Here is a 23,079-nt window from a genome sequence, read left to right as displayed (position 1 = left end):
TCTGCGACAAGCCTGGGCTTTTGTCCTGAAGTCTTGAACAATAAAGTGATACAAAGATGCCAGACATGCACACACACCCAACAACCCTGCATCTATTAAACATTCATTATTCTCCTCTCCGTTGTCTTGCACAGAGAAAACTGCAACCTGCTACAGAGCCAACCAGGCTGGACCAAGTGTGGCTGCTTCTTTTCATGTCCACTGCTGCTGGAGCCGGTTCCACATGGCACACAAGTGTGAAATTGGTGAGTAGATTACATGCGAGTGCTATGATGTGAGCGCAGCTGGTCCATCTACTGGTCAATACTGATCAAAGATGGCTGATAATGCCTGCAGGGAGTCAATGTTTCTCACTTATCTAGGCAGATATAAGGACACTAGGGAATCCTCATTGGGAAGAAATTGTATTTATTGATAAAAATCCATTACAAAAGACTATACAGTGTAATTACCAACTGCGACAGCAACGCTGGTTTTGTGAGTCATGACTGGTGTGATCCCGTTGCAAGATAGTCTCTTGTTTCCACTTGTCTTTTCCACTTGATTCATCATATACTTGATTCAAACAATATGTTATTTTTACAAATAAGAACAGCAAACTTTGGAAATTTCATCATTTCCATTGATGATGAAACCTGTTCTCCTCTAAATGTACTTAAAACGATTAAGCTAATAGTCCTATAAATGGTCATATCATTGACTCATAGTTGAAATTTAGCCCTGGCTTGACCCATTTGCAGCGCTTAGCTAAGTGATCAAGGAGCCAATACAACGCCTCACTGCCTCTGTCAATACGCCTGGTCTGACCCATTGGCTGAGGTGGAGAGGGGAGCCGATCCATAGCACTGACAGCCTCCTCCCAACTCCTCCTCTCTCTCATTAGATCCACTCTATTAAACTCCTTATGCATATGTCTGTAGGCTGCTAGGCAGGGGCTTGGAAACAATCGGAGAGCCCCGTAGGTGGTCGCTGAATTCCATCCACTGAGGAACTGACAGAAAGCGCATTTACAGGTAGTCGAAGACACTGGAAGGATGGTTGACTGCAACACGAGAAATGTCTTTGAGTTGGCACATAGTGTTTGTGTGTTCTTGTGCAGCAGTTTTAACATGCGGTAAAGAGAGCAACTACATGCGCATAAGTGCAGATGAATATCTCTATGGTGGTCTCAAAGTACATTTTGGGAAATATTCGCTCTCCACTGGCGAATTAGATTAAAATATCAAACCACTCTTATCTTATCTGTACGGTAATAATCATCAGCTGGTTAGTTTAGCTTAGCACAAAGACTGGCTCAGTTTCAAAATACAGTACAGGCATCTATCTTAATTTGTTAAGATGAACTGTAGATAAATTGTTCAACAGTTTTATTTGAACATTAATACAATAATGAATTGTCCAGTACATCAGCCCCTGTAAATCTGTGAATTGATATGTTCATACTTTATTTTTTATGGAATAAACAAACAAGGTGTACCAAGGTACTAATTTATTTTAAAAGGTTGTGCTTAGTCAATTTTGTTATCTTTGGACAGGTCAGCCGTTGACCCCTAATTCCAGTCTTTATGCTAGGCTAAGCTAACCAGCTGTAAGATGTAGCCTTTTATTTGACAGACAGAAATGCAAGTGGTACTTCTTCTCATCTGACTCTCCCTCGGAGAGGAAATAAGTCCAAAATGTCCCTTTATGACACTGTTTGCATGTGGGTGTGTTAGTGTTTGAGAAACAACATCACATGACTCTGGTAAAGGATGACATGGGTTTCTGTTTGTTTGTGCTGTACAGTATATGTGTGCATGTGTGTGAGGCGTCATTCTGGGGTGGAGTTGAGGCGAATGGGACTGTGGGGCACAGAGGAGGCGGAGGGGTCAGACATGTCCACAGTCGTCACTCCCATCTTCTTCAGGGAGCGCGCGTCTGTCATTGAGATGGAGCGAGAGATCGTGGGACGAGAGGCAGCTGGTGGGCCTAAAAGAAAAAGAGAGAGAGAGAGAATGTGAGCGAGCGAGGGAGATGTCTTTTCTGATTGTTCCTTTTGACTTTAACTACGATTATCCTTCGCTATTTGCTCTGAAAACACAAATGCTTTTCATGTTATACCAATAAGGCAAATAAAAAATGAAGATGACAGACTGCGAGATGGAGTGAGAAAGCTATACACATGACATGAAAGAAACAGCGGTACAGAGATAAAAGAGGAGGAAAAGCAAAAGAGGCACTGAGAAGAAGAGAAACAGAGGGACAACTGTGTCTGAGGTTTCAATTTATTTAAGTATATATTAGATCTGTGTTGTGAAATTAGATTACCATTAGTCAAACCCCTCATTGGTATTCATCCCACACACCCGACTTTTTATTAGACTCTTGAGAGTAAATGACATCCATTTACTTTTATTACAGCAGATGAATGAAATGAAAACTGAGGTAAATGCAGTGGCACCGTTTGGCCTGTAGGGGGTCACGGCGGTGCAGTGAGCTGCAGCAGATTGAGCAATGACTGCAGATTTGTTGCAGCTTGATGTCTCTCATCATCACACACACACACACACACACACACACACACACACACACACACACACACACACACACACACACACACACACACACACACACACACACACACACACACACACACACACAGAGCACATCCAGCAACAAGCTACAGGCCATACTGGGAATTCTACCTTTGATATCTCTCACTTCTGTTTTTGCACTATTTGATCATATTTACTCATATTTATTCACTCCATATTATACCATTACAAAACAAACAAAACAAGAACAACTGCACTATATCATGTGGATATGTATATATGTCTATTTCTTCCCTTTTTTAATTGAACTTTATTGCTTATTTATGCTATTTTTTACCTTATTTTGTAATATTCTGTTGCTGCTGTGACAAAAGAATTCCCCCGTCTGCGGGACATTAAAGGTTTTCTGATTCTGATTCTGACATCCAGCTGAGGTTCACCAGACTAACCAGCAGGGGGCAGGGTGACCACGCACACACACACACACACAAACACACACACACACACACACACACACACACACACACACACACACACACACACACACACACACACACACACACACACACACACACACACACACACACACACACACACACACACACACACACACACACCACACAAACAACATATGCCCAGACACAGACCCCCACCAGGGCTGACATTTGCAGCTAAGTGCTGCAATGGCTGGTTATTTATGTTGGGAGGGCTGGTGATGGGGAGAGTTCAGCAGGTGGCTGCATTACACTGCTTATCAGAAAGACGCAGTGGCATTATCACTTCATGACTCAGTCTACACTCTTCTCCTCTTCCTTACATTTGTCTTTCGGTCGTCCTTTTCTGGGCATACACCCCCCTTCTCTCCTTCCTCACTGCTGCTTGTGTTGTGAAATGCCTCCTGACTGCTCGTCCTTCTCCTTTTTTTCTCCAATAGATGTGCACCAGCCATCTGGGTACTTGTAGAGCACAGCTAAGGCACTAGTGGCGCAAGCCGCTCAGAATTACTTAGTAATTCTAGTTATTAATTCATACTATTTTGTCTGTTGATGACAATGGATAACATGGTGAGCTAAATAAATAAAAAAAGAACCTGTTCCGATCTAAAAATGTGTATTTTGCCTCGCTGTACACTTCCTTTACATCTCCCTCTGCATCTGCTGCCAATTAGGCTGAAATTAAATGCAAGAATAATTACCGCGGAGCACAAATATACATTTCAGACTGCTCTTTTCATGTACTGCTCATCTCTCTCTCTCTCTCTCTCTCTCTCTCTCTCTCTCTCTCTCTCTCTCTCTCTCTCTCTCTCTCTCTCTCTCTCTCTCTCTCTCTATCTCTCTTTACCTTCACTGTTCTCACATCCTGCTGTGTTCTCTCTGCTCCCACCCCCCCTTTTGTCTCCCCTCCCACCCTCTGTGGTATTTCAGTGCAGGTCAGGAGCTGCAACCTCACCTGTGTTGTTCAGGCTGGATTTGACTTTGCTGTTGGTCTTCTCTTGCATCGCTTGCTCGTACTCTCTCACCTCCTCCAAACTCAGCCCTGTGGGAAAGCAAAGCACACAAACACACACACACACACACACATACAGCATCAGAACAGAGTATGAAATATGTATTTAATTTCACAGTGTGTATATTCGAAAATACCACCGCATTGTTTTATCTTGTATCTTGTAATATGTAAAATTTTGCATCGTAACCCACCGTGCCATTCGTCTATCCACGTTACTGCTTGCCTGTGGCCAATCAGAAGAATGTCCCGGATGTTCTAAAATAATACCAGAAACAAAAACAAATCAGGAAAAAGAAAATGTAAATGAAAATGCCACATGGTGCTCTGAATGTACCTTACTGTAATTACTTTCAAATAAAGGGATCGTGGTTGAGATAAGTGTTACTTATCTTAAATACGTGGAACTTATCTCAGGGGTATTATTTACACTCGCCTTTGTCAAAACTAAAACTGCATTCCTGTAAATGTTCTATCTTTGCAGTAACAATGTTGGGAAAAAGGCGTTGCTGGTTTCGTTCTTAGTGCTCTTAGTTTTCCCATCATGCTGCATTGCTTTGCTTTGAATTGGGTTTTTTGTTATCAGCTCTTTTAACTCTTTTCACCAACTTCCACTGTGAGAAACTCTTTTGAAAACCATTGCTTTGTTTGTGTCAAAAGAACAGAGGCCCTCTTACGGCTTTTGTTCTATAAAACAATACAGCAATGGTTCCAATCAATCTGAGGCTAAGAGCCTTCTTGGCCATGGCCTTGGTAATTATACTAATGTCTGGAAATTAATGTCGTAATGATTTATTTGTGTCAAAATGCAACACGTGGCACATTCAAATAACAAATAGCCAATCAGGATGGTTGAGGATCAACATTTTACTGCAGGTGTACAAAGACCTCCATTCGGAAATCAATGTTTGAGTGAAGCACAGCACCTTATTAAATCCACTTGGCTGTAAACTCCAATTTCCCCACCTTGTATTACACCTGTATGGGCTCGTAACGTTAATTGCAGATCGTATCTTGATCCAACCCTCTTTATATCAGCGCAGGGGAAAAGCGTGATGGGAGAAAAGAAGCTCTGACTCACTTTGTGTATGAACTCCTCAGTCCTGGTCTGGAAGCCGTACACCTCGAAGCTGCACTGCACTCTCTTATAGGAGCACATAATGGGCTTATGGTCATCTCTCCAGCCCTTCTCCAGAGGCCCTCGGCCGGTTTTGCTTGACTGCCAGAGACTCGGGTCCTGCACAGAGTGAAAAGTGGGTCTGTACGTTATTTGCTGAATTTGCAGAAACGTTGGCCCTGTGAGCTGTCTTTGGGGAGGGGGAAACTATGGATGGATGTGTGTGTTTGTGTGTGTGTGTGTGTGTGTGCACGTGCGTGAGTGCGTGCGTGCATGTGCGCGTGATGGTGGAGGAGGTGCAAGCAGATTGTTGCTGGACACAGCCCATAGGAGGAAAGTGTGATAAAACACATTATGTAATCTTATGTTTCCACCGTGTCCCTTGATCTATGTGATATATGCTTAAGTATGTATGTGTATGCATCTGTATTGGTGTGTGCTTGTCTGTATGCTTCTGTGCACCCTGGACTCTGAATTTAACCTTTGTCTCTTAAGACTTGGAGGGAGTAAAGAATTGTTAGGAGGGAATGAAGATTAGAAAAAGATGCGTATGTGTCGGTGTGTATTACTGACTTATGCTCTTTCAGAAGCAAAAACACAAGCCAGTAAAACAAAGTAATTAAGAAGTGCCAGCATCTATGTTCAGTTGTTCCCAATGAGGAGAGGGGGGTGTGTGAGAGAGAAATAGCACTGAACTCAGCATCTTTTTTCAGAGCGCCCTGACTTTTTCGTGCAGTTGCTATGAGCTTGAGTTGAAAATATCAAAACTTTTCAGAAAAGTCCTGGTTTTGTCACTCCTTTTCAGGTAACTATCAGAACTAGGGGTGGAAATGAGAGTAACTCACGATACGATACTGTTATGATACACACTCACCAGCCACTGTATTAGGCATACCTGGTGCTTAATAAAGTGTCCGTGTGGTCTTCTGCTGCTGTTCCCTATCTGCTAGAAAATAGGTTGTATTGTGTGTTGACAGATATTTGAGTTACTGTTGCCTTTCTATCAGCTCCAACCAGTCTGCCCATTCTCCTCTGACCTCTGGCATCAACAGGGCATTTGCGCCCACAGAACTGCGGCTCACTGGATATTATCTATTTTTCGGACCATTCTCTGTAAACCCTTGAGATGGTTGTGCGTGGAAAACCCAGTAGATCAGCAGTTTGTGAAATACTCAGACCAGCCCGTCTGGCACCAACAACCATGCCACGTTCAAAGTCACTTAAATCAGTGACAGAGAGTAAATCTGAGGCTCGCTTTGAACTGCAGCAGATCGTCTTGACCATGTCTACATGCCTAAATGCATTGAGTTGCTGCCATTTGATTGGCTGATAATTTGCATTGACGAGCATAACTGAAGAAGAAAAGATATCCCTAAAAAGGCAAAGAGCAAGAATTTTGTATTGATTGATTGCAGTGTCAGTTTTACAGAATTTAACAACTGAGATGAATCAATGCACAACAAAGTGCATTTAGTCTTGACGTAGTGCCTCACACACACACACACAGACAAACACACACACACACACACACACACACAGACAAACACACACACACACACACACACACACACACACACACACACACACACACACACACACACACACACACACACACACACACACACACACACACACACACACACACATAATGTTTTGCAAGCTGATCAATACGATATATCGCCTTACCGATATTTTGTCTCACCCCTAAAAAAGTAGCTCGTGAGAGATTTTATCACTGTATGTGTTGTAAGCTGGATGTTAGCTGTGTAGTCAACTCTCTGTTAATGTTGTTTTGATTCAGCTACCTAGCTAATTTTGTTGTCATAGAAACAAAACCGATATGCTTTTTGATGAAACGCTCCCCAGAGAAAGACAAAATGTCCTAAGTGTAATCCCAAACGTCCGCAATTCTGGAGAAGATTGTTAGACTCAGTACTCGAACAAATAAACCCCATCAGTGCTCCTTCAGGAGGTTGTGCCAGAGCTAGGACCCGATCAGGCAGAGTGAGTTTTGCAGGTTGAAAAGGCGTGGCGGACCACACTTTTTTGTTGAAGACGCCCTGATCAGACAGAGCACTGCCAGCAGTCTGGCAAAGTCTTGTTGTTGTTCTTCCTACTAGGCAACCACCAAATCACTCGGCAAAAGCTGTTGTTTTATTTTGAAGCCAAATGATGTCGGGCGCTTTTTTCGCTTTGAGTTGAATTTGTTCCAAGTTGAGACGTTCAGGGCACTTCTGTAAAAACACCAGCAACCCAAAAGCAGCGAGCAAAACGCTTCACACTCTTCTCACTTCACTCTTCACATTCAAAACAATTACAAAAAGCAGGCCAAGTTGTTGTTGCTGTCTCAATTTGAGCCACTTTGTTTCTTTCTCCTTTACAGAGTCAAGGCTGTGCATGAATACCAGTTTTTTTTTCAGCGCACACAGAACAGACAGATAGTGGACTGTGTGGAGATATTCACTCCACTTCACAAAAAGGTTATTTGAGAACTCCCCTTTTCAGTGTGATCATACAACTTTTCCTTTGCCTCAATAGGCTCAATGTATTTTTTTTCTACGCACAATCATTTGTTTTTGCCTTTGTGAAGCTTTACTTTTTTATGTTTGTGTGCATGTATCAGAACAGTACGTACCTCTGACTCTTTGTAGTGCTTTTCAGGGATAGGGTCACTCAGGATATCCAGGAAACTCACATTCCCCGCTGGGGTTGGCGTGTCCCCAAACACCTACATCCAAACAGATGGGGGGAGGTCATACAGTATAATGAGAGCACACACACACACACACACACATACTCACCCACCCATACCCTCACACACTTACAGTCACTCACTCAGTGGAGTGGGGGGATGAGAGTAGATGAGTAACTGTGTAGAAAACTGAGGTCACACACCATAACACCCTCACTGTATCCCACCCTGAGGCCCTTGGAGCAAATCACACTGGAGCAAACAGAGGAGAGGAAGGACAGAAAGCAGAAGAGGGAGAGATGAGGAAAAAAAAAAAGACGCATAAGAGATATTTAAAAGAGAGAGAAAACAGAGGAGTTATGGGAGCAGAATACATTTGATGCTAGGGACAGAGAGAGGGGGGGGGGGGGGGGGGGGGCTGCACTTTTATCTGACCTGGTTTAAAATGTGTTCTAAGGGCGCTCTGAAGTTGTTCATTTTACAGTTGAAAACTAACAAATAAGGAAAACCCACCAAAAAGTAATAGTCCACTACGCTCCTGTGATGCTGTTGTTGGTCTTTGCTCCCTCTTACGGCACAAGTTGCATTACATGAATGTATTGTTGCTTTTTACATTGTGCTCAAGGCATGACTTTAACCGCCATAAATATTATTTCTGTCATTATTTAATATGTTTTGTTTATATATACCTGTATATATTTATTTTGAATCTATTTTTATGAATATTGAGTTGTCAGTGTTAGTTAGGAACTAAAGTTAAAGTTAGTTTGCGTTGCACTTGGACACTTTATGGTGCAACAGGTAAACCACACACGAGGTGAGGGGTTATTTCTCCGTCTTTTGACAAAGAAGTCATTTTAAGTGTTTTTTTTAGAAAGTAACTCGCTCCCTCTTGGTTACGTGCAGCCAGCCAGGTATGTGTTCTACGTTTGTTTTTCCCGAATATAATTGTATTTACTTCATACTGTGTGTGTGAATGCGTTTATGATTTCAATGCCATACTGTAGTTTGACGGTGGATTGTGATGACCGCAAATAAGATGACGACAAAGAACAGTAACCAGTACCATGGTGTCGTTTATGTCCCAGAGGGAGAGATAATGATGCTCTCTCTAGGTATCCCTGTCATTGTCTCTGTGTTTTCTGTGTGGTGTAGATATTCATACAGATTTTCAAATCCATTAATTATGTAAAAGTACTTATACCACACTTGTAAAATAACTCCATTACAAGTTAAACCCCTGCAAAGGAAATGTGACTTAAGTAAAATTATGTAAGTAAAAGCTTGACAATAAGGTTTCAAAACTATTAATACTCAATATGTTAAAAAATACCCTTTTGCAACTATAATCCATTTTTTCATTAGATTATAATGACTCACGCTTTAATGTTTGAAAAGCGCTGTTTTCCTTGGTTGAAGTGGAAGTTGAAGCTAATTTTTTAAATCTTGTAGGGCTGCAACTGATAATTATTTTTTACATTGATTGATCGGACGATTCCTTTCTTAATTTCTTGAATAAATTATTTGAATGTTGTTTGTTTTGTCCAACTATTGATTCGACAAAACAGGAAATGCTTTTGCTGTTTGTAGCTTAATCCATAACAAAGCACCATATTTTATAAGCTCTTATGATTTGTATGTAATGTTTTGTACCTATTTTTTAAATGAACTAGTAACTACAACTGTGAAATAAATAAATGAAAAGATCTAGTGGAGTAAAAAAGTACAAATATTTCCCTCTTAAACGTTGTGGAGTAGAGATATAAGTAGCATAAAAATAAAATACTCAAGTAAAGTACCTCATATTTAGTAGTGTACTGACTTATGTAACAACCTGCGTAGATCATGCACGCACTCAATTTATTTGTGTTTGTGTGGAATAAACGTATGTAACCTGTAACTTCTTGACAAGAAACAAGATTTGCCACATTTTTCTCTCCAAGCAGAATTGTAGATCTCCATATTCTGACATGTTGGTTCTTGTTACCTGATCGCTCCTTGATTACATGGTGCAGAGACGAGGGCCAGACAGATGTGCAATTGTTACTGAATTTCCGTGTGTGTTTATGCGTGTGGACAAAATGCAGCACAGCAGCCGTGTTCACCGCCAATGCATGTCTGGTTAATAGATCTGCCGATACTGCATTTTGTGCTTTGCTTGTTTTCCTTGTAATGGACACATCAATGTGATGAACATTTTCTTTTTGCTGCAGAGAAAATCGCAATGTCCCCCACCCCCCCTTGTCTTTCTCGTCCCCCTCTTCCCTAATCACTCCATCTTTCTCACCCCTCGCTCCCTCTCATACTCACATTGCCGTTATCGCCGCTGTTGTTCTCGAATCTCGTCTCAATGCGGATGCTGAACTTGGGGAGGAATGATACCTACGGGGTAACGAGAGGTAAAAATGGAGGAAAAAGGGGGTTGAGGGCAGAGATATAGAGAGTGGAAGCAGGCTGCAGATTAGAGCCACTGATACTGGAAACAGATGAGCTCTGTTGCATTCATGTACAGTAAATGATGTGTGAGAATACTTACTGAGTACTCTGCAGCACCGGGGACATTCAATATGGAAAGGGAGAAACAGCATTAGTTACTCATACATGCATGAGCACGCAATTGCTCTTGCACACATACACGTTACCACCGGGGGAATACATGCATACATAGTGTTGAATATTTGATGGCACTTGGAAAACCAGCTGTTAAAAGTAAATAAGTTTTGTATTATGCATCGAGGTGAAACTAACCTGATGTTTAACACAAACAAAGGCACTCAAACAAACAAACAAACACACACACATGCACACACACACACACCTGTGATAGTGTACGGGTAGAAGTTCCAGGCCTTTTCCGTCACGTAGAAGAACCGCGGGACAAATGCTTTCGCCCAGGATGGCAGTTTACTGAACGCAAAACAGGAAGAAAGAAGAATCACAGTCAGAGAGAAGAAAGGAACGGTAGGTGAGAGAGATTATGGAGGGAGACAGAGAGGTCCTAAGTGGTTTTTGTGCCATTTATAGCCAGATTACCTGTAGGCTACTCTCACCACTGCGTTCATTTTTATGACTCATTCCCAATTACACCTGTGGTGATGAATTGTTGCTGTAGCTTCAAGGTCACGTGTCAGAACATGATTGAGGTAAAATACATTGCATGCACTGTACTTAGGTGTGTGTGTGTGTGTGTTCCAGCATATCTTTACTAATGAGGACCAAATGTCCCACAAGCACGGAAAGATTAGGAAAATCCTCCACAGTGAGAACATTTCTTTACTTCTGCAAGAGTTTATTTTAGGATTAGGCCTTGGGTTTATAGTGGTGATTAGAATAAGTGTTGAGGTTACATTAGGGTAATGAGAGAGGTTAGCGTGGGGTTAGAGAACAAATTGAGAGTTAAAAGAATTCTAGTTTTTTTTTTTTTTAGGCAGTGCTTTCACTATAGTCACAATTCATTGACTAGTACGTATGAAATATAATAACATAAAAGTATTTACAATACCAACTAGCCAACAGTTTGCAAAGCTGGGGTAAAGGTGCATGCCCAAAAGAAAAGCCCACATTTCTGGTCGAAATGTTATGAAAGACGGGGATATCAACAGGTTTTTAGATATGTGTGAATATCGAAACATCAACCTTTTCAATAAGGTGTGGAAGGCATGAAAGAGGAAGGTCTTGTTTGCACGGCTGCTCAAGTGCGTCACCAGTAGAAAACTTGGTAAAAACATTGCACATGTAAACAGGGGTATTAGTAGCATATTCATTTTTATTAGCCATGTAAACAGCTTAGTAGGTCATTCCTCATAGATTAATGGTTTGTCACCCTGAAGACAAAACAAATAAAACCCTTTCTTTCAGCACAATAACCCAGACATTGCAGGTATGCGTAGTTTCAAATTCCTGCGGTTGTGATTGCAACATTTCAGTTGCTTACTTCCTTGTTTACCTTGGATGATTGTAGCTTGAAGTAAGTTTAAATGATTTATTTTAGCACCCCTCAATTTACGGTAAACTGTTTTTAAAAAGTTGATAAAGGGTGTCTGATACATTCTATCATGGTTGTAATGACATGTAAAGACATTTCTAAGTGTGTATTACTGGAAGGTTCAAAACAGAGCTTTAGAAGCTTTCAGAAGTGTACATAAATAAATAATTCATCAATTATTTTAATTATAACATACACCTGTTTAAACAATCTTAAGAGTCATAGTTGTTCACAAACAGAGAAATACATGTCTGTATGGTAGGTATGAAGCTAAAGGTAATGAAATCCACCTTCCAGCACCTCTGAAGTTCACCAATTAACACGGCTTGGTGGTCAAATCCACACAAAACTGAAGTGTTAAAATGACCATTTGTTGTTTTATCGAGGGTTACATCCTGAACTATATGCAGGATTAATGCAGCAACTTCCTGGAGTGTCTTCTGGTCGCCTGGCAACTTCTCCCAGCCTGCAAATAGTTCAGCAAATAACCCCTCTTAAAATGTTGTTTGTTTCCAGATTAAAGAAGTGGGATGTAATGTTGATTAGGGAGCTTTGGATGTGCTGGTAGGCAGATTTTGTAACCAATACCAAACAGGCTATCTGTTTCCAGTCTTTATGCTAAAATAAGCTAATCCAGCTGCTGGCTCAAGATTCTAACGTAGGATACAGATGCAAGAGTTGTACTGTATCGATCTTCTCTTCTAACTTGAAAAATGCTTAAAACGTCTTCCTACGACTACATTACAGTGTGCTATAAAAGATTAAGTGTTCTACTTTTTATTAATGCTTAAGAGAGTGTGAAAATACAGTGTCACCATTTGTTTTGAATTTGTTTTGTTTCAAATTTCTTTGTGAGCACACATGGTTGTGGTGTGACCAGTCTCTGATACCTCAAACTGCCAACAGAGACATGTTTTTATGATGTGTTTGTCTCATCTGAGAGTCTGTACCTACACAATCAGAACACTTCACTGCACGGTGAACTCATTTTACAATAACATGTCTACTGTAACCCCACGGTTGGGCCTCAACATGTGTCAGGCAGTGGGTATTTGGACTTTGGATGTGGGCAGGTTACACTGTGACTGAGGTTGTGGTTGTTAACTATGTTGATATGATGTTTTATTGCTTGTCAGTAGTGATACCTGTAAGGTGGATCTATAGAGCTTAAAGCTTTACAGGGAAGTGAGAGATCAAAGATCGAACACAATCCGTTATCAAAATGACAGAGCTGACAACTCCAGGATAAGGCTCAGGTTGCAAATCATCAGAATTATTTGTTTTAGTGCATCATTAGTATAGAGGCGCACTCTACCTGCTGAGGTAAATTCGCTTCTCTGTCAGCTGTCCCGGGCCGTGCTGGGGGTGAATATCTGACTCATTCCTCACCACCTCCACCCCTTCGCCCCCACCACTCTGCTCGCAGCTGTGCTTACTGATCATGTACAGCTGCCCGATCCTGTACTGGAGCCCGAGGAGAGGTTTAGGATGAGGTGTATGAAGGTGAGGATGGGGAGAGAAAAAAAAAAACTGGTGGTGAGAAAATGTGAAGCACAAAGCAAATTCATCAAAAGCATCCAAGGTGAGTGCAGTGTTAGTTTCATTCACAAAGTGTTTGTTGATTGTGGTCATGCAACAAGGAAAATTTATATTAAGCACACAGGCCCTCATGTTTATCTCTGATATCTTAAAATAATACTAATGAGGGGCTAGAAGACTCCAGGGAGACCGTCCTTTCATGACTGGTTTACTGAAATCGGTAAAAGTAGATGCTGAATAAATGTCTTGTAGAAGTATTGAGAGGTGGGACAAACTTATTGAAAAATGGGGAAAATATATTATTTATCTATATTGGGGTAACAGGGATTGACCACTGCTGGTGTTGGTAGTACAGTAGACCCCCTGTAAATATTACACAGAGTGTATTACTTACAAAAGACCTGTGGGCCCAATTTGGTGGGTTTTTCTTCTCTTTTATAAAATATTTTCTTTAATTTTTCTTTTCTATAATAGTTCACGTTTGTTATGTATGTTTTTGTCTTTACTGTTCATTTTCTGAAAACTGTAAATTCTGTATTATCTCCTCTGACACTGACATACAGTACACCCCCTCTCTGTGTAGTGTTAATTTAAACTAAAAATCCTTTTTTTTTATGTGGCACAAATCTCGTGAGTGTTTAATCAGAATTCAATCAATTCTGTCACTTTATAAATCCTAAAGAAATAGCCACTCTTGTTGGATCCAGGTGTGTCAGAGGTTTTCCTGTTACAACCTCTCTTGGTTTGAAAAGATCATTAGCTTATTGAGGATAATGGTAAGTATTGTTAGCAAACGGGTTAGCTATTGTAGTTTACTGACGTTGCAGTCGGACTCTTCTCCAATTACATTACTGTGATGCTACATTTTAGCATTCAGCATTACAGGTTATTGTTCTTGTGGCCACAGTAGTTGTATAGTCTCAATTTAACATTTAAGCTTGTAGACAACTTCATTCCATTGTTATTTATACAACAGTAAGGTCTGACCCATAGACTGTATAAAAAATTGGATGTAGCATACAGCTTGGGGTCCGTTCTCTCAACTTAATCCAATCGTCCGCACCTTTAGGAGTTGCCTTGGCTGGCGTTTACCTCAGAAAGGAAGTGAGGGCCAGCAGCTATCCGTCACTCAAGATGCCGCACCCCCAATTATTCATGAACTTTAACCTCCAATAGAATAAAAACTAACCTGGTCCAACAACATTCACTCCCCTCAGTGTTGTCATGGAGATATGACCTAAACATAAAGACTGGAATCTCTTTTTTCAATACAAGTTAAATTTTGATGTGAAAACAGTCTGTTTAACATGGGGGTCAATGAAAAATTGCTCTATTATGCAAACTACTCTAGTGGCCACTCGGACAACTGCAGTTTTTGGGACTACCTTACTGGATCAACAAGTAATGTGATTGGACAAGAGGCATTCCTTGAGTGCTGATAAACAGAAAACATCACTGGTATTTTTAAGTGTATGTATCACTCAGCTTTACAAGTGTAAGTTTTATAGCGTGATCACACTATCCTTTTGGCCGCGGCCAAAACCGGTTTTTCAGCTAAAGTCTAGTACCTTTAAGTAGTGTGAGCGCACCCGCTCCGCGCTCAACTGGGGCCAGCTGGGCCGCCACGGCCCGCTTGAAATAGGTGGGCTTTAGCGGAGCCGTTTGCACATGTACGAGCACGAGCGTGCGCACGTGTACGCGCACGAGCACGAGCCCTACGGCAGTAGCGTTATGTCCGCCTGTTCGGACATGTAAATTGAAGGAGGGACCATGCGCGGACATTTAACAACAACAACAATGGCGGTGAAAGGTTCACGTTGGTGTGGTGCGGAGGTGGAGTGTTTACTGCAGATTTGGTCGGATGAAAATATTCAAAAACAGTCGACAAGACGCACAAAAACTCTGAGGTCTATGGAAAGATTTGTAAACAAAGCCACACACACGCGATCAATGCGTGTGACGTGTTACAGCTTGAAGGCGTATGGACAGCAAGAAGTATTGGCCGAGGCCCTGGTAGTGTGAGTACAAACGGGGCTGGGGCGCGGGGGGGAGAGGGAGGGGGGACAAGTACCCTAAAGTCCGGGTCTCGGTCCGGGAGGATAGTGTGAGCGCGCCCTTATAACCGGGTCATGAGCCTGCACAGCAGAGATGAACATATTTCCACAAATAACATTTGAGTTGAATTATGGTCTTCAGAGAAGGTTTAAGGGATGGAAATAAGCCTGCAAACATGAGCGCAAACTTCCAGGTGAGCTCATATGACTGTGTTAACAGCACCAGCAAATGTAGACAAATGATAGAAAAGCACAGATGAAGCTAATGCTGACACTGAAAGGTAAAAAACATGGGCTTCATTCAGAGAGAGACCAGGGAATGTTTCTGTCTATCCCTCTGTCTGTTAACTGGTGAGAATCACACATGCCACCAAAGAGACTAACCAAAGGCTCTTATTTCACTGTTTGCACAATAAATGTAAACATAAAAATGTAATGTGTAGACTTAGCTTATACAAAGTAGCAAGCTAGTGCGCAGGAAAATGTTTGAGCTGCAATATATTGTCTGTTGATTTTCAGATGAACAAGAACATCGATCCAGTCAGGCTGGTGATTGAGTCAAGTCATTTGTTTATATTGTTAGCAACATGGCTGACACTTGCTGTCGAAAGCAAGAATTTGAACCAGAAACCCAGATCTCAGTGCTATGAGAAAGACAAAGTAAAACACCTGGTGGTATTAATAAGTACAAAGTTTCTGTTACTTTACTTTACTATAGAACAGGTGACTTTTCTTTCTTTTGCTAAGTACTGTTGACATACTAGTGCCTATTATTATTTTATCCCTTTCATAAGTACAGGCGCTTTTCTCTTCCTTTGTGCCATAAAGCCAGTCGTCATTTTCCCGGGAGTTTGTACCCACTGGCAGAGAGTAAAAGCGAGACTTATAGGGAACCAATCTAAATGCTGGTAGTGTCATTATTCTACAGCCATTATATTGTGCAATCAACATTTACTGTACTTCATAATGATAAGTTAAAACAGAAACGCTGTTGCCAATTTAATCTAAATAGAGTGTAATAGGATAGAGCGTGGCATGTTCTGTACAGATTTTAAAGCCCTTTAAGGCAAATTTGTGATTTGAGGCTATTTAAATAAAATTACTTGACATTTAAGAAGTGTTTAAATTGAAATTGGATGAATGAAAATTGAATGTTTAACAAGATTCCACGCACTGGTGGCCACAAGGTAATAAGAAATGTGAGGACTTTAATACCCAATCAATAATACCACTAATCAATGAACTGTATACTCCATTGAGAAAATTATAATAACCATCAGCCACAAAGAGGAAGTAGCTGGTGGGAGTGATGACGGAAAAATCTCCTGGCAGCAGGTTCTGCAATTGTTGCTGAGTGTGATTCTGTCTCGACAGGCACTTACTCAGTGCTGCTTAGGAGCATGTTTTTATATTTGCTCTTCATTTTTTTAAATAGTCACTTGCTGTGTGTAAAGATTTCCCTCAAGTGACCCTATCTGACATCAAAATTTAATTTGAATGCATGGGAGTCTGAATTAAGGGGGACGGAGGGGCAGATGGGACTTTGTTCTCTGCTGCAGCCCCAGTTTGTGCTCAACGCTGATGAGGCAGGAGTTAACAGTTTTTCTGTTAGTGAGTCTAAAGAGGACGAGGCCTTTGGGCATCTGGAGCGGCCTCCTCGACGAGCTCAGACTAACACATTCAGTGCTTCCTTTTGAACAATGTACACAGTAACACTTCAGTTTCTGCACTGATGCTGCTATCATTCTGTCTTTTCCTGCTTAACGTTGGTGTTCGCTTTAATTGCAAAACACTTTGGCGAGCTTATAAGTTATTATGAAAAAGCAATAACATTTTTACTGCAAACAACTAAACTGTTCTGCTGTGGCTACTGTAATGTAATTCATTTTGTTGCCCTATATTGGTGTGCCACTAAAGCATTATTTTAATTAAAAATATAGAAAAGATGAGGGAGGAAGAGCAAAAGAGGAGGTTAGATCTCAGTTTGCTATCCTTCAATGTACCCTGTTGACATCAATGTGGCACTCCTTCTTGTTCCAATTACTGTGGACTGTCAACATTCAATATTTACTTATTGGCTGTTTATGGGACTTAATTAATCACAATGATGGGCTCTTTTACATCGTCTTAAGACTAACAGACTACAGCGGTGAGCTCCTCCCACACAGGTTGTGAATCTGACTTTCTGAAAATTAATATCCTAGCAGAAAGTTGAGAAGACTTATAGTATGTCTTTAAATCACTATTATTATGCACTCTGAATGGGTGTGATAAATTATGTTGAAAGACTTATTTATTGAAGTGTATTTTCCTCCTACTGTCTTTTTAAGAAAAAGGTTTACAAGCTGCGAATTTGTCATAAATTCCTGAGTGTAAATATAGCTCATTGTGGGGCGGAGACTCTGCAGATAGTGTCAGTGTGACGACAACTGAAGAATGAAAGATGTTACAATTGAGGTTAAGACATGGTGAGCAAAGACTTGCATTTGTTATGTAACTGTGAATCTCTCTGTTGACAATGACAATGAGACAAATACAAAAACCTTATCCAAATATTTGTAATTGAACGTGTACTCAGCTCCAGTATGGGAAGAGGATGGCACAGTACTGAAAAGTCTTTTTCTGTTGATCAGTGTCACATTAAATCTACTTTGATTCAATGCCATAAGACCAGAAAACATGACTACTTCCATTAGCCTTCATTACGTTACAGGTGGGATGATAAGATTCATTTGGCAGTTGCTTCTTTGCAAAGTGATTAGGTGTCTTTAGAGACAGCAAACGCCGGTAGATTTGGCTGAAGAGTGCTACTTCGCTGATGCATGCATCAAAAACAGGCGCTCTTTAAATCCGAGGTATGTCATGAGATTAAAAAGATGAGATTAGACTTGTAATTAGCTTAGTGATTGTATGACTAATTGAACAAAGTGCATGTCTGACCCTCTCTCTTTTTTGATTGCTTTTGTGAGCGCTCAAAGACACATTTACGTGCACACGGGGAGCTGAGAGATCGAACCACTAACCTTACTAACCCTCTCTACCACCTGAACTGCCACTTTTTTCCCACAGCAGAACACAATAGTGAACATTCCTCAACACATGCTGAGCCGTATTGGGTTACAGAAGTACCACTGGGTATTTCTCACCTTTAAATCAGCACGAGCTGCACTTAAAACTTACATCCAGTTGAAAGAGGATTTGCAGCAAGCTCAAGTTTCTGTGTGCCCTGAACTGATACTGTAAATCCTATTTTGGACTGCTATTTGTCACTGTCATTGTTGTGGTAAAGTGTAGAACTGAAGAAGAGGGAGGGGTGTGATAGGAGGTGATGAGGACAGTTCTTTTGAAGGGCACTTTGGTGCATAACTCCCTCATCTGCCCACCGTTCCTCTGTAGCGCTGTCACCTTTGTTTATAAGCCTGCAGGCCTTTTGTTTGAGTTTAGGTCTTGCAAAGCTGTAACCAGTCAAACTAGTTTGTGCGCTACTGCTGCTGCTGTTGCTGCTAGGTGTGCTAGCGCAAGCGGGGAAGTAGAGAAGCAAACAGACGGGGAGATAATTTAGTCACAACAACAGCGCCATGATGCTGCTGGCCAGGTGTTGTGCTTTGGCTCCATCAGATTGTCTGAGCCTGTCGCTGCCGAACATACTTCGCCATCGCCCGGTGTGCCAAAGCTCCCACAGAGCAGCTGCAGGAGGTCTTTGTGCACTCTGTTGGCCCTTTTTTCTTATCAACACATTAACACTTTCACAATTACAAGCTGAAGCAACACTTTCACGTTAGAAATGAATCCCTCTCTTGTCTTTCAATTTAAAGTTGTAAGAGTGTGTAAGATAAAGTGCCAGCACAGTGTGGTGCCAACAGTGTGCATGTGTGTGTGTGTGTGTGTGTGTGTGTGTGTGTGTGTGTGTGTGTGTGTGTGTGTGTGTGTGTGTGTGTGTGTGTGTGTGTGTGTGTGTGTGTGTGTGTGTGTGTGTGTGTGTGTGTGTGTGTGTGTGTGTGTGTGTGTGTGTGTGTGTGTGTGTGTGTGTGTGTGTGTGTGTGTGTGTGTGTGTGTGTGTGCGCGCGTGTGTGTGTGTGTGTGTGAGAAAGACAAACACACTTACCTCATCCACAGTCAGTGGCATACATATGCGGTACTCTTTCATCAACATGGTGCCGTTACAGAGAGGACTGTCTGTGTGAACTGTGTCTGTGCTTGAGTCTGTCTCGCTGTCTTGGCTTACATAGTAGACAGGTTCAGGCAAGCAACTGTACACTGCTGATGCTGGACCACAGTGACCTCTTTCCTGACGCTCTTCTTCCTTTGTTTTGCTGATGTCAGTAATCCATTGAGTTAAGTCCAGTCCTCTCTGTCAATGAGTACTCTGCTGTTTTCGTACTTATTCCCTCCCTCGCTTCACTTCTCGCAGCCCTCGTCTCTCCTGTTGTGTTTTCTCTTTGTCAATTAATCTCCTGGACTTTTTTAACTGCCGTCTCTCCCTCCTCTCCTTGTTACTTCTGCTTTCTATTCTCCTGCCTTTTCAGCTGCCCCTTTTCTGTTTGCTGTTTTCTCCCCCCCTCACTTTAGTTTCTGTTTGCTTTCTTTCACAGCAGTGAGAAAGTGATAATTAGCTGCGAGGTAAGATTTAAAGCCAACCAACTTTACCTGCTCTTTCCCTTTCTCTGCCTTCTCTGTGCTTTGTTTAAATCCTCCTCAGACTTTTCATGCGTAACCTTGGTGCCTGCTCTGCGCTCCTCCCTTTCCCCTCAGCTGCCATCCGCTGCTCTCACTTCCTCAGATTCCTTCGCATGTTCCCTCCTTATCTCTTTTTTTCTCTCCCTCCCATAGTATATACTCCCCGCCCACTGTACTTTAATACCTCCTCACCTGTGTCACCTCCCCCTCTTCTCCCTCCCGGTCTCTGATATTTATCTGTTCTTTTCTCTGTCGCCAACACTGTTTTCAACAATAACACTCCCTATCATCTTTCTATATCTGGCAACGTTGGGTAACACAGTTTGTTGACATCAGTCTTTGAATTTCAACCACATTCCTCAGACAGGACCCCTGACACAGGGGGGTAGTCAGGGTGGGCCATTGGATTAAATATTACCAGAGCCAAGAGAACTTCCATTAAGCACAGTGCCAGGCTCACTTACATTGTATTACCTCACGACCTTCAGCCGGGTTTAATTGAATCCGTGTTTAGTCAATGAGTAGAGGAATCGAAGCAGTCATTATTTGTCGCCCGTGTCCGTCCTTGAGTCATGGCCCTGCTCTCCTTTTGTGTGAGAGGGATCTGACGGCGGCTGCCAAGCACATATTGTTGCCTCCTCATCAAATAAGAGAAGCAGATGTTTGGCTTCTCCAGGGTCAGTCTGGCAGGGGCTGAAACTAATAACCGGCCCTGGATTCTGACTCTCCGGTGGAATTCACTTCGCTTTACTTAGTGCAGCCTTTAGACGGGGGGGCCAAAGTGGCTGTCCTCTCCGCATGTCTTTGCTATCATCCGCTCTGCAGTGAAAGAACAGTGGAAACAAATTCCTGGTGGAGTTTGCTCCTATCTTATCAGATCAGTGTTTAAAGAAGGGAAGCCACTTCAGAGAGCTGAGGTGTGCTTTGCTCCGTCTCTGCCTCCATCTTCACTGGAAACACAGAGCTCTGACAGCAAGGCGGTTTAAAGGATGATTGGTGGCGATTTAGATGTGTTTTCAGTAGTTGATCGAGTCATTGATTGCTTTGATTGATTATTTAATTGTGGTTGGTTAATGGTAACCATGGTGAAGAATGGCATTGCTCTCGGATCACTGATCCTGCAAATTATTGAGCAGATCAAAAGATTGGTGTCTAGATTGATTAATGGATGAAATAGATGTTTACTTTAAATTTATCGCGTTGAAAAGATCAAAGTCAGCGGTGGAACTTGTTACTGAAGAATTGAGAGAAACACTATTTTTGAAATGTCTGTAATCTTTTTATTCTTAAGGTATTTTCACACCTCAACTAGAGAGAGATGAGAAGAAATGTGGGGCGAGAGATGCAACAAAGGCCTCATTTATACGTGGTATCAACATGCGATCTGTATCTGGATACATTATCTGGATAATCACATCTATACTGGTATTAGTAATCCTTCTCATTATCGTGACTCTGCCAGCTCTGTGATATGATCTCAGAATGCAAATCAGTTAGGCGGGGCTGATGGACTTGTAGCTTTTGGCGGGAAGATGCAGAGTTTGGTGACTGTTCAGAATATATCGATATACATGGTTTCCACAGGTCCTTAAAATCCTTAAAAGTTTTTAATTTGAGGGGAAGAAAATCAAAGCCTTGAAAGTTTTTGGGAAAAAGACATAAATAGACCTGGGTCCTTGAAAGTGCTTGAATTTCTATATTTTGTACAATAGACATTTTTGATTTTTAACTTTACGATAATAAATAGCTCTTCCGCTGTCTTCATGTGTGTCTCATTGTATAACTATGCTGTGTTGGGTCCTTGAATTTGAGGCCTGGAAGGTCCTTGAAAAATCCTATAATTTGATGTCTAACAATGTGCGGGAACCCTGAATCTAAAATGATAGTATGTTCTCACTCTTGAGTGTCTGTGTGCAACGCTCCAGGCTTTCAACTATTAACCCATCCGCGGCAATAGTTGATGCTCCAGAAGTAAGAGCTTCAAAGTACTCGTAAGGAGGAGGTCGGGGTGGTGTAAACTAACACAGAACCCCGGAGACCGCTGTTAGTGTCTTGTTTGTGTCCCGGGCCTCACTTTAATTACGTTACAAATATACTTATTTTAACCACACACACTTTCACAGTTTTCAAAACCAGACCCAAGTAGTTTTGTTTGAATTCACAAAGTTAACCGTGTGTTCCCCATGTTTAAAACAGCGTCCGTAGTTAAAGCATCCCAGTTGGACGAGCACAACTACCCTTTGTGATGACAAGTGACGAGGGGTCTTGATAAAGCTTCCGTATGTGATGTATTGGGACGAGAAATGGTTCAAATAGCCTGGTAGAAATTAGGTCGAAGGTTCCCAGTCCAACTCGAACTGGGGATGTTGCAGTTCATGTTTCGCACCATAACCTAATTCTTACCTTTTGGGTATTTTTACACTTTAATTGAAATACTCACAATAAGCACATAGCAAACTAAAATGTAAAAAAAATCCACCAGGTTTTGAAACTTAAAAATATTAGATTCTCATATATTTCTGATAAAAATCTCACCAATCATTTTATTCTGTCCAAATAAAATTATTTGCGGAGCTTCCTGTCTGTCATCGATCGCTCTGTTTTACTTGCGCTGCTCATGCTGCGTTCCAGTGCCATAGGAAGTCCGAAGTTTAGGACCTCCAACTGGGTAAAGTGCACTGGAATGCCTGTTAGAGTCGAACCTCCTACCAGCGCATTCGGGGAAGGTTGATCTCCCTAGAATTCGCTAGTTCCACGTTGACAGGCATTACAGTGCACTTTGCCCAGTTGGAGGTCCTAAACTTCGGACTTCCCATGGCACTGGAACGCAGCATTTATCTCTCACCTCACGTGTCGGGGCAGGGGGGAGCTTCAGTAGCCAGGCAGGGGGAAGAAGAGGGTGGGAAGCAATGTGAGACATGCAAGAAAGTTAAGAATTGCTTTAACCCAGTGTGCAACTAAACTTTTGTTAAAGA

General features: G+C 41.7%; 1 protein-coding gene across 2 annotated transcripts; it reads right to left on the bottom strand.

The window, feature by feature from the left end:
• Positions 1-398: 398 nt before the first annotated feature.
• Positions 399-20,197, bottom strand: pitpnc1b (phosphatidylinositol transfer protein cytoplasmic 1b). Of its 2 annotated transcripts, XM_083918170.1 has the most exons (10): positions 19,533-20,197; positions 13,150-13,298; positions 10,668-10,756; positions 10,386-10,393; positions 10,160-10,231; positions 7,793-7,885; positions 5,122-5,277; positions 4,235-4,298; positions 3,984-4,070; positions 399-1,968 (listed from the first exon to the last, which is right to left on the bottom strand). In XM_083918170.1, exons 1-10 carry the CDS (start codon positions 19,578-19,580, stop codon positions 1,811-1,813), a joined length of 924 nt encoding a protein of 307 aa, XP_083774296.1. In that variant the 5' UTR covers positions 19,581-20,197; the 3' UTR covers positions 399-1,810. The 2 variants fall into 2 exon arrangements, with proteins under 2 accessions (XP_083774296.1, XP_083774295.1); XM_083918169.1 differs by lacking the exon at positions 10,386-10,393 and having other exon boundaries at positions 10,660-10,756.
• Positions 20,198-23,079: the final 2,882 nt, after the last annotated feature.

Source organism: Echiichthys vipera (assembly GCF_963691815.1).
Source record: "Echiichthys vipera genome assembly, chromosome: 8".
NCBI classification, from domain to species: Eukaryota; Metazoa; Chordata; class Actinopteri; order Perciformes; family Trachinidae; genus Echiichthys; species Echiichthys vipera.
This window is presented reverse-complemented; position numbering and strand designations above follow the sequence as displayed.

What these genes read in the sequence shown, in the direction of transcription:
- pitpnc1b (XM_083918169.1), bottom strand. Translation starts at nt 19,580, where the DNA reads ATGTTGATGAAAGAGTACCGCATATGTATGCCACTGACTGTGGATGAG. An exon ending in AGCACTACAAAGAGTCAGAG is followed by an intron (nt 5,278 to 7,792) that starts GTACGTACTGTT and finishes CACTCTGTGCAG; the next exon opens with GACCCGAGTCTCTGGCAGTC. An exon ending in CTGAGGAGTTCATACACAAA is followed by an intron (nt 4,299 to 5,121) that starts GTGAGTCAGAGC and finishes GTATTATTTTAG; the next exon opens with AACATCCGGGACATTCTTCT.